The following is a 12,613-nucleotide window of genomic DNA, read 5'->3' as shown; positions in this document are numbered from 1 at the left end:
AATTAACAACTCAGGAAATAAGAGATGCTGATGAGGATGCAGAGAAAGGGGAATCCTCTTACACTGTTGACGGGAGTGCAAACCGGAGCAGCCACTCTGGAAAACAGTATGGAGGTTCCTCAAAACCTTAAAAATAGAACGACCCTATGACCTAGCAATTGTACTACGGGGTATTTATCCAAAGGATACAAAAATACTGATTCGAAGGAGCCCATGCACCCCAATGTTTATAGCAGCAATGTCCACAGTAGCAAAACTATGGAAAGAGTCCAGACGTCCATCAACAGATGAATGGATAAAGAAGATTTGGTGTGTATGTATCTACAATGGAATATTACTCAGCCTTCAAAAAGAAGGAAATCTCACCATTTACAATCATGTGGATGGAACTAGAGGGCATTATGATAAGTGGAATAAGTCAGAGAAGAACAAATACCATATGATTTTACTTACATGTGGAATTTTAGGAGCAAAACAGGTGAGCATAGGTGAAGGGAAGGAAAAATAAAAGAAGATGAAAGTAGAGAAGGAGGCAAATCAGAAGAGACTCTTTAACTATAGGAAACAAACTGAGGGTTGCTGGAGGGTGGGGAGATGGGAGGATGGGGTAACTGGGTGATGGGTATTAAGGAGGGTCCGTGATGTGATGAGCACTGAGTGTTCTATGCAACTGATGAACCACAAAATTCTACCTCTGTAACTAATAGTACAGTATATGTTAACTAAGTTGAATTTAAATAAAAAAAATTTTTTAAGTTAATTTCCAGTTCCAGTTTCACAAACATGATTCATAGACTTCTTCATGTAGTAAGTTCTTACTGCACAGCACAAGTGGGTTCTCTGCCTGGACGACAGATTCACTAAAGAGCCTAAATACTGTATTCTCTCCCAGACTGTAATCACACTTCCGATCTTGCATCGGCCTCCACTTTCTCTTCACACTCAGTTCCAAGGTGGTGATCTAGTCTAAGCAGTAGTTACCCCTGAATGTAGCCCTCCTGGGGCCGAATGCCCTTCAGTCCTATCTCAGAAAATGGACAGCCATGCAAACAAAACCAAAATGGACAGAAAGCACTGTAAGCCTGACATCTTAAAGGAATACAAACCCAATTCCATTTTCACGGAAGCGTTTGTGAAACCACCAAAGAGATTCTAATCAAAACATACGGCAAAACTAAAAAAATCCTCTTTCCCTATAAATACTTGTGAGAGCATTGTCGCTGCCTCTCCCACTGTCAGCCTTTCTCCTCCTTACCTCCAAACACCCCCAGACTCTCTAAAAAATGATTGAAAGATCTAAATGTGAGACAGGAATCCATCAAAATCCAAAAGGAGAACACAGGCCCAGCCTAAGAGCCCAGCCACACACCCTTTGTGTGGCTTTCCATGTGGTGCCTCCAGTTTCCGCCCCACCCATTTCTCTCATCAGCACAACCAAAGGCCACACCTGTCTGAATCACAAGAGGCCTTCTTAGAAGCCATGGAGTGAGGGTGGCTGTGACCATTCAGAAATTAATTTTTTGTCCCAATCCTGTTACAAAATTATGTTTCATTGTAGTGATCTTTCTCCTATGTTACAGAATGCAGAACTATCTCAATGGGGCAAGGACAAGAGGTACACGCTCGAAAGCTGATTCAGATGTCCATGCAGCAGGTAGGTAACAAGGCTAGTTAGTGGCAGGGCATCATTCTTCCTATGAGCCCTCTGGCCATCAGGTCTACGTCAGACTGCCACAGTGGTGGCTAAAGCATTCTGCCTGGGATGGTCCATCACAGTTTTCCATTTTTTTTTAATATATGCATAGTCAACCTTTGATTACCAATACATTTTAAACCTTAAGCCGGTTGCACCTGACATCCCACGGAAAGCTTGTTTTATTTTCCATGGAAAAAATATTTTCCATATTTTCCATTATTTTCACTAATTTTTTTTTCTTTTTTTAGCATTAGGCAGACAGACTCCCTGGTCCTAAGAATGTAGCTCTAGCTGGAATTTTGCAATCGATATTAATACATAGTGCTTAAGAAGTGACAGACCAACACAGTTAAATTTCTATTTTCGGTTAAAGTCGGGCTTTTTTTTCATTAATGGGTAGTTTCAGACAAATAACAAATATTTGAGGATGTTGTGTTTAAATATTGATAATAGTTTTTATTGAAAATTGCAAGCTGAATGGAATGCTGAGAAATGTTTTCCATCACACCTAATAAATACACAGAACATTAATTTTCTAGAGATGCTTGGTAGATAGCAATTTCAGCTGTGATAAGAAATCACACTAGTAAAAATAAAGGAAGATCTCAGTTTATGTTTAAGCGTTTGATCTCATAAGGTCTGAAGCAACTTTGGTGCCGCTTTTCCTTGGGAATTAATGACTAGAGAGGGTTAATGAGCTAAATCTCTGCTTGGTCTATCAGATTTTCAAGTTAGTCATTAATTCTCAAGTGCCTGAAGCCTTTTTCTTTACCACTTAATTATATTTAATAATATATTGTATCTAATTTATATATATCAAGGCAGTTACATATAATTATTTTTACTCGGATCAAATGATTCCCTCCACTGAGTGATTTGACAGATTAACTCTGGACCTTAAATAATTTCTTCAATTTCCATGAATGAGAAACTTTTAAATTTCAATACTGTGTTCACACTAACCTTCTTTAGAATATTAGCTTTTATAAGTTCCATGTTCTGTTTCTCAAGGTGGGGTAAGTATTGATAATAATGACATTATGAGGGAAAAAAACCCAACAGCCCAGGAACAGGTACAGCCACTTGGCCACATTATGGACCCCAGAGTGAGGATGAAGCTCACATTGTTGAACAAAATGGGGAACGAGCCAGAAACTGGATCCATTATGGCGCCAGCTAAGTCAACTTTGAGGTCCTTCCTCCTCTGCACACCCCAGTTGTCTAGGTCAACCTGTCCCCTTTGCTGTTTAAGCCAGTCTTGAGTTGTATTTTCTCCCACAGTAGAAGGCATAATACATAATACATGTATTTACTGTGCTCAGGGTTTTGTAGCTCTATTGATCTGATCTCGTTAATATAAAGGTATCAAAATGTTGTCAGTTAAGAAACTATGTTCTCATAGAGCAGTGATGATTTTGTGACTTATATATTGCTCATGATAGTTTTTTCTAGTATTAAAATAGTGCTTAATAAGTTGTGTGGTTTTGGAACTATATGGGAAGAGTGATGAGAAAGATTAAGGCTTAGTATTCTTGTAGTCCAAGTCACCACATGTATGGTGTCCAACTTTCAGGAGGTAATATGCATCTCTCTTTGTGACTATGGATGATATGGTTTGGGGGTGAGTCCGTTCGGATTCATTTTAGGATGAGTTTTACAAATTCCAAAATACCCGTTCCCACCATTAGATGGTGCACACACTATATTTACACAAGACTTCAAGGTTTTTTTATTTTTTTTATTTTTTTATTTTTTCAGCATAACAGTATTCATTATTTTTGCACCACACCCAGTGCTCCATGCAATCCATGCCCTCTACAATACCCACCACCTGGTGCCCCCAACCTCCCACCCCCCACCCCTTCAAAATTCTCAGATCGTTTTTCAGAGTCCATAGTCTCTCATGGTTCACCTCCCCTTCCAATTTCCCTCAACTCCCTTCTCCTCTTCATCTCCCCTTGTCCTCCATGCTATTTGTTATGCTCCACAAATAAGTGAAACCATATGATAATTGACTCTCTCTGCTTGAAGACTTCAAGTTTTAATTTCTGTTTCCTTCCGAATCAGAGATGGCAGAGTACAATTATTTTGAACCCACTTGATTCCAGTCTTAACCAGTAGCAGAAGAAATGTTCGTATTGACGTATAATCATTTCATTAAAAACAGGTGCTCATGTATTTACATGCCCTAAATAGAGTTTTTCTTTTTTTTCTAATTATACATTTTGTTTTCTTAACATCATGGCAAAAAAGTTACAAGAAATTAATACAAAATCATTTTTGAATACAGGGTGGCTGGGTATTACTGCAAAATTGTCACCTTGGCCTAGAATTCATGGAAGAATTGCTAGAGACGTTAATTACCACCGAAGCCAATGATGACTCTTTCCGAGTGTGGATAACTACTGAGCCCCACAATCGATTTCCAATTACACTGCTTCAGGTTTGTTCCTGTGACATAGTGTCTTTTCCTTGGGAGTGATTTGAATGAAGATGGCATAGTGGCATTACTGAGAGATGAAAACATGCCAGGGCTTTCAATACAGCAGAGTCTCCAAGATCCTATACTCGTAACTGTCAAGATCTTGACTATAAGCCTCAATATTATATAGCAAATATTTCCGCACAAGAGTTCTAAGACTAAGTTCCAATTTATGGGGTTTCAGCTATGATGGACATTACTTTCGAATTTCGGCTGACATTTTATGTTGTCTAGGTATTGTCATTTCTACTTTATGCCTCATCTAATTTATAAAAACAAAACTACTGTTTGCTTTTTACAACAGACTTCTCTTAAATTCACTAATGAGCCACCGCAAGGCATGCGCGCTGGTTTGAAAAGAACATTTGCCGGAATTAATCAAGACCTTCTGGATATCAGTAACTTACCCATGTGGAAGCCGATGCTTTACACAGTAGCATTTTTACACTCCACCGTGCAGGTAACTTCTGGCACTGTTTGCACCTTTAGGGGGATGTTAGTGACGCCCTCTTGTTTCTCTGCCATGCTGTCTGCTCTCCTCACCCTGCTTTTTCTGTCCTTAATGGCACTTTGCCCCACCTGGCATGGTATATACTCGTCTGTGTACTTAACGTGTCCCCTGTCCCTTCCCATGACAGTGTAAGACTCTTGAAGACAAAGACTGTCGTTTTGTAATTTCTGAATCCCCTCCGTCATCCAATGTCTGGGGCATTGCCAGAGCTCAGTAAATATTTGTGAGGGGAACATGGGTTATTTATATAAGAATTTGGTTTTCAAAGTGCCTCTGCCGGCCAGGGAGGGTGTGTGCACCTTCTCATGTAATACTAACCACTACATTTCTCAAGATAGGATTATCACCATGTTCAAAACGAGGAAATTGATGGATAAGATGTCCAGATGCATGAATAAATGAATGAAAATAGTAGTACTTTGAAATAGACACCAGAACAGGAACGTCAGCTATTTGCTAGTGATTTTTACTATTCTACTATTCTAATATTTTACTAAACTATTCTACTAAATAGTAGATTATTTAACCAGTGTGACTCCAAAGCTTGTGATTTTCCTCAAGCATTCAGGAATTTATGCCCTGGACTGTCCTAAGTAACAGGAGAACTTTGTTAAACTAGACACAGGGACAACAGAGCCCCAGACCCAGTAGGCGTCCATCCCCCTCATCCCTTCAGTGTGTGAAAAACAAATGAGCTACATCTCCAGAAAAATAAAATAAAAATGAGGACATTGAGGCTCAGAAAGGTTAAGTTCATAGGCAGTAGATCTAGGGGTCAAGTCCAACACTCCTGCCTCACATGGTAGTATGTTTTGAGCCCACCAGTGAAAGCAGTGCTGATATTGGGAGGGACGGTGGCTATCTGTCATTTGCTTTTACCATGCACTTGTGTATTTGCTTTTATTATACACTTCTATATTAATGTAGTAATTTTATAGCTCCACAACCACTTGTCTATGGGATATTTTCATTTTGTTATTGCTTTGTTCTACATTTGACTTTACATTTTGTTCTGTTTTTTTTTTATTATGCTATATTAGTTACCATATAGTACATCATTAGTTTTTGATGTAGTGTTCCATGATTCATTGTTTGCATGTAACACCCAGTATTTCAAGTTTAATGTACTTGATTGGCTCCTTCAGAGAGAGAGATGGACAGAATGGGCTCCTTTAACACTTTTCACATCTCTTCCCCGGCTGAGGCTGGAGTAAGGAAGGAATGAATGACGTGGCTTATGCCAGGAGCCAGGATTTAGCTCTGCAGTGGCATGGAGAGCTTCACCTCCTCTCTCCCCATCCTGCCCAAGGGTGGGGGGAATTTGGTGCTCATCCCAGAACATCTTGGGCGTATTTACCCTCAGGTTCCTTGTCCCTGCCACTTTACCAGGATCTCTGCTGCCCAGTGGGGATGGCTATGCAGAGGAGACAATTGTGCATCTCCTGCCTATTGGTCCCCTAATCCTGAGAGAGTTAAAATCAGGTTAAACACTTTGTGGGTGGTTATTTTTACTAAGTCTGATTGTGGCCTTTGGATTGTAAATTATAGCTTTCAAGTCACTGAAGCCTATTTCATACATTCTTATCTAGGAATTGTTTGCTTTGCTAGGCCTTATCATACTCTAATGCAAATATTACTTTAACTCTGTTATTTAATTCACGATTCACAAATAATGTATTTTATGATTCTGTTCCCAGTAAGTGATGATTCAACTCTTCCACCAGGCTTATCATGGGGCGATGATTGGGGGTATTTTCCATATGGTCAGTGCGGTAGCCTGTCTTTCAGTGGTCATTATCCAAGTACAACACAGAGCCATGCGCCAGTCATGGGGCTAAGGCGTGCTTGCACTTGACATGACATGTATTTGGGTTAAAACAGAAAAAGTCTCCATTGCTAAGGCTGTGAAAATAGGAGGTCCAATGTCTTTTAAAATCCAGCCATCATGTGCTGGAAAGAACACCTCATTGAGGACCAGGAAGCTGGGACATTAGACTCACCGTCAAATCAGTTAGCTGTGTGAGGATAGATTCCCATCTGTGTGTTTTGAAGCAGAAGGAGGTGATCTTTCAAGTTTTTTTCCCATTTCTAAAACCCTGTTATCAAGTTCTATGACTACACAGGGAGCATGGATAATTCAAGCATGGTTTCCTCTGTTCTGTTTTCATCATTAGCAGAAATACTTACTGTGATAGTGCCTAAATATTTTCTTTTATTAGGGTAGAGCTGGCTTGAGACAAAAACACAACATTCTTGAGGAGCCTGTGGTCCTGGGCCAGCAGCATCCCTGTGGCCCGGGAGCTTGTAAGGGAGCTTGTAAGAGATGAATCTCGAGCCCCACCCCAGACCTGCTGAATCAGAATCTGCATTATAATAAGATGTCCAAGAACTCGTGTGTGTTCTAAAGTTGGAAGTGCAGTCACTGCTTAAAGGATATTTTAATTTTGTTATTGCTTTGTTGTTGCTCTGGGTTGGAGTGGTTGTGACTTAAATTCCTCTAGTGTTGGACATAATAGCCAAACACCTGACTTGTTAACTGATTAATTGATTCCTCCAAATTTAACCTAGATATCACTTGCTCTATGCACATATGAGGTTTATACACTTGTCCTTGCAGAGACAGACAAAAAGAACAAGGAATTGGGTCATGTCACATAATCTGAAGCTTTAGGCCTGGGGAGGAGTTCATGCTGGAGCCCATCACCCCTCAGAATACAGAACCTGGTAGTGAAACAGAGATCAAATGTGAGAGTTGTGTGACCCCCCCCCATGTAATTCCCTTACTGAATTGCAGTTTGGCCTCATGCCATCAACTCATCCCCGCGCAAGGGCATCATGTGTTATGTGAACCTCACTTGTTGTCACAGAGAACTAAATGAACTCCCCTCCTCTCCTATAAGAAGGGGAAGTAGACTTGGATGGTCAAGGGTGGTACAGTGAAGGGTGTGGTTTGTTTTGTGATTGAGGTAAGAGCAGGTTTACCTGGTAGAAGGGGGCCCTGGGTGCTTCCATGGGAACTGCAGAGACACACAAACCAATCTACACTGAGTTCTTCTTTCTCCAGTCTCCCTTGGGCTTCCCTCCCTTCTCCACCAGAAACGTACCAACCACAGAGGCCAGGAAGTTACAGCAGCAACAGCACTCTTACTACAATCAGGTGATGTCTCTGCCGTAACCAGCCAGCCCTCCTGCCTTTCCCATGGGAACCCACCACCATCCCCAGCATCCTAGTGGATGCCTTGGCCACTACTCCCTGACAACATATGCACCTCCTCTTGGAGCTTAGTCTCAATGGGATCTTCCTTCTGGCCTTATCATCATCTCTCTATGGTTTCCCAGAAATTCCAGTGCAGCGCCATTTTGGGTTTCAGAGCAAGGTTATATTCACCCTTCAGAATCCTAATTTTAAAATATCTTCCTCCAAAGTCTTGGTCTTTTGAAACACAGTAATTACATTTGTATTGCTCTCCCAGTACCTCCTGCAGAAAGTCAGAACAGCACCTTCTGGTGGTCAGTGTGCCATCCTTGGATGGTCAATGTACCACCCTCTGATTGAACGATGCATTGGACTGAGTGAATATCTAACATAGTCATTGCCTGGTTCTCATTCATTGCCTGGGCCCCAGAATCCCTGGGAGCAGGCAGCAAGGTGGGCTGCTCAGTCCTTCTAAAAACCTCTTAAGTGATTCTAATACCAACAAGAATTAGGAATAACTGCCAAATATCCATTGTCCTTAAGACAGGAGTCCATCACTTTTATGTCCTTTCCATGGTTTGGAATTTCTCTCCTCATCACCTTGGCTTGCCAAAATTGAGGCTTACTTTTTGGGAATTTTCCAATAGGTTATGCACGAATCTATGAGGTTTTTTGCTAAAGTCATTGATTAGGCCCTCTCGGGGCTTGCAGTGGCAGATGCAGACTTGGATATTTTATCCTGGCCCTTAAAAATAATTAAATATTTAATGAAAATGGCCATATCAAATAGGATTCAGGGAATTCCACTGCCAGCAGGTTTTCTTTCCAAAAAGTCTCCTACATCTTGTTTTCTTTCTCAAGTTTGAGCCTTGACAAGGATTACCTTCAAGTTTAATAGTGCCGGGACGCCTGGGTGGCTCAGTTGGTTGAGCAGCTGCCTTCGGCTCAGGTCATGATCCCAGCGTCCTGGGATCGAGTCCCGCATCAGGCTCCTTGCTTGGCGGGGAGCCTGCTTCTCCCTCTGCCTCTGCCTGCCATTCTGTCTGCCTGTGCTCGCTCGCTCTCCTCTCTCTCTGACAAATAAATAAAATCTTAAAAAAAAAAAAAAGTTTAATAGTGCCTATGAAAGTCTTGCTTTGGGGAGGCGTGACTACAAAGTTCTTAGTTTAAATGTCTTTAGAGGACCCCTAGATGGCTGAGGTGGTTGGGCATCTGCTCTTCAGCTCAGGTCATCATCCCAGGGTCCTGGGAGTGAGTCCTGCATGGGGCTCTCTGCTCAGCGGGGAGCCTTGCTTCTCCCTCTGCCTGCTGTTCTCCTCTGCTTATGCTGTCTCTCATGGTCTCTCTCTAATAGATAAATAAAATCTTTTAAAAAAGTCTTCAGAATAATTACAATAATATGATACAGGTCTAGAGAAAGATCTTTTACATTTTGCTTGACGGTTTTTTACAGGGGTTCTGGCCATGTCTGTTCATTATTTTTACCTTTTAAAATTTCCCTTGTGTTGTGTAGTATGGATTGCATTTTTCATTTTATGTTAGTTCCAGTAATTGAATAAAACAGGATGTGATGCTCCAAAGAGAGCCTTGTTTTGAAGATGCAACTGAAGTGATTCTGTTTTGGGCTGTGAGAGATGGGCTCATTGGACTGAGGTAGAATCCAACATAAAATTGGAAATGGCTTTGACATCATTAAGATGAGCAACTTGTCTTCAGCATCCAAAGGAGGATTCCAAGTTTTCCGTATTTCACTAGTAGTTCTCTGTCTTGTTGATTCTTTGGAATACAAGAAGGAACCATTTTGGTCAAATTCGGTAAAGAGTAGACTAGTTTTCCTAAAATTACCACTCTCCAACTTAGTAATGAATAATAACTCCCTACTGCTGAATCAGGTTTTCGCTCTTTATCCTGACATTCATATCTGTCTTACGTTTTACCCCTGAATCATGAGCGTGTAGTTCTAGCTACTCACCAGAGGTCACTCTCTGCTGCAGTAAAACCATTTACCTGCAGCCTCTTGCTAGATAAATCGGGAGCTTTGTGTTCCTGTCTTTGTCATAACCTCCACCAAGCCCGGAAGTCTTTTCTCCCTGCTTTTAAAAGACCACCTTCGGTTTCATTCTTCCCAGAAGCCTCTGACTGTCTTCTTCAGGCTTATCATTTGTTAAATTTTGATAATTAATTATAGTCACCATCACATTGTCCTCTCCTTGTTTCTAAGTCTTATTTTCTCAACTGGATTAAAACTTCTTTAAAATACATTGATTTTAATATTTTTCCATTGTCTCACATAGGACTCATCCCATAGTTTCAAAAATACTAAAGTAATAAAATACTAAAGACTGAAGAGATTTAGAATTCCAAATATTCCAAATTCTAGCAAGGCAGCCTGCTTTTGATATTCCAAATGTGTTATTAGTTCTTCTCCCGAGGGTTTGAGTCTATGATCCGACAGTATTTCAAGGTGATAATTCAGGGTACTTTCTTTATTTTTTTATTTTTATCTTATTTTTATTTTTTTTACTTTCTTTATTGTCACTTAGAGAGATCAGTGAGTACAAAAAAAGTTACAAGAAAATGAATTTACTTCATTTGTAAAGGAAAGTCACCCTCCCAAGATTTTGTCTTTTGTTTTTTCCGAGATAAGCTAAATAGCCTATGACTTTAGTGAACCAACCTAAAGAGTAAATGCTTCAAATGAAATTTGATAGTAAATAGCATTAAATGAAACAAATCTCAGCATTATAGCAATTTTCAAAGATCATATTTTAAGGAGCAGTGGAATTGCAATGGCTCAGTACATGTAAATGGAAGTGTTTCCATAGAGCCAATTTAAGCAGTTTTTATAATTGGAAAGGAAGAATTATTTTCCATTCAGTCTCCTGTCTAATTGAACTGTAAATTTAAAAAATTAAGTCAAACATAGGTGAAACAATTTTAGAGTTGATTCTCTTTAAAAAAAAATAGAGGAAAACATTTTCATTTCACCAATAATTGGTTAGCTTCCTTCTCTTTGAAGGCTTCCAGGTACAAGAAATTCCAGAGGCTCAAGGCTTAGCTGAATGCATTTTCATGTTAATATCGCACAGGGTCTCCCAACTCATTCTTGCTCCAAAATAACTTGGAGGGAGATCACCTCAGTGTTTCTGGGATCCACTCCAGAAATTATTTTGAATTTCTGTGTCAGCCTCAAAAATCACCCCCCTGAGGATGAGGAGAGTGCCTTTCATTCTGAAAATAATAATCAATCTAGTGTTCATTTCAGAATCATAATCCTTTCCCCAAGAAAGTGCAAAGGGGAGACAAAAATGGGAGACCTGTTTCTCACTGTCAAGGTTCAAAATCTGGTTATAGGACCAAATATTTCAACATGAAACAAACAACACGTCACAGCAGCATGAATGTTGAGACCAGGAAGTGGAAAGCTATCAAGAGAAGCTGACGCATTAAAGAGCCAGGGTTCTCCTGCATGCACAGTGGATGATACCACAGTCCTCTTCATCTGTCAAAGCACCTCTGCTCCTTCTCACCTTCTCTGTGTTCAAGGTGGAAGATGGTGCTTCACAGCTCCCAAATTTAGAAGTCTCCCTACTTTAAGCTCTAACTAGGATAAATTCTAAATAACAATTCTGAACCCTAAGTTCAAATTCCTGGGAGGAGGAATCTGGTTTGGCCTTTCTTGGGCTGGCTGTCCACCTTCTGTCTAATTAGCTAAGGGATGAGGATGGGAGTCACACCATTACAGATGTCTAATATCTGACAGCCTAACCTAAGGAAGTATGGGTCTGCCTTCAGTCTTGTTAAAAAGGAGACAACAGACCCAGAATAGAGTTACTTGTGCTAAGCCCACATTGCCAAACTGAAACCAATACATAACCTAACTGCAATTTCAACCTTCTCCAGGAGTGTGATTTTAACCAGTTAGTCTGGAATTTCCTGGTCAGCACTAGTGAGGTAGCCCCCTAATAGGCCCCTTTTCCTCCCCAAAGAAAGGTGACTTTGCCCAGAATAATCCTTTTTCTTACTTATGACTTCCTTGTGCCATCTCTTCTCTGCCTTTAAAAACCTTCCCTTTTTCTGTAGCAATTTGGGGCTCCTTCCTATTTGCTAAATGGGATGCCTCCTGATTCATCAATCATTCAATAAAGCCATGGAGATCTTTAAGATTTACTTGGTTGAATTTTTATTTAATGGTCTGATCTCCCAGGTCAGGACATCTGGACCCAAATTACCCAGATTAATTTTCATGGTTTACTTAATATTTTAAAAGCACATTCTGAAAATCAGTAATTAAACCTTCTTGCTTTCTGAATTTTTTTCTCTGTCCTGTGCATGAACTTGTCTAAACTAAAATTCATTTAGATTCTTTTAAATCATGGTATTCATTAGGATCTAAAGCATGAAGCCGTTATAGTAAGAACTTATCAGAATGACTTGTGAAAACAGTGTGTGAGTGTGTGGTATGTGTGTGTGTGTTAAGGAAGGCAGAAGAGAGAAAGAAAAGTTAGTATATATTTAGAGGTAGAGAAGTAGAATTATACCTTTCTATAGATGTTTTGGGATTCTACTCTCCCCATGGATTCTCACCTCAACCACTAGGGTCAAAGGGCTAGGAGCTAAACCCAAGTAAATAATTGGACCTCCCTTAGAGACTGGTTGTGCACCGAGGCAGAGAAAGCTGATGGAATAGTGATATTTTAGTTAATCTATGCGGTTCAATAGGTGATC

General features: G+C 40.2%; 1 protein-coding gene across 5 annotated transcripts in view; it reads left to right on the top strand.

The window, feature by feature from the left end:
* DNAH8 (dynein axonemal heavy chain 8) overlaps window positions 1–12,613 on the top strand; it is a 352,138-nt gene that overhangs the window by 281,962 nt on the left and 57,563 nt on the right. For all 5 annotated transcript variants that reach the window (XM_047734783.1, XM_047734782.1, XM_047734781.1 and 2 more), the window contains 3 exons: window positions 1,581–1,654; window positions 3,987–4,139; window positions 4,483–4,638. In XM_047734783.1, coding sequence (XP_047590739.1) covers window positions 1,581–1,654; window positions 3,987–4,139; window positions 4,483–4,638 — 383 coding nt within the window. The remainder of the gene's footprint in view (window positions 1–1,580; window positions 1,655–3,986; window positions 4,140–4,482; window positions 4,639–12,613) is intronic.

This window comes from Lutra lutra, chromosome 6, assembly GCF_902655055.1.
Source record: "Lutra lutra chromosome 6, mLutLut1.2, whole genome shotgun sequence".
NCBI lineage: Eukaryota > Metazoa > Chordata > Mammalia > Carnivora > Mustelidae > Lutra > Lutra lutra.
This window is presented reverse-complemented; position numbering and strand designations above follow the sequence as displayed.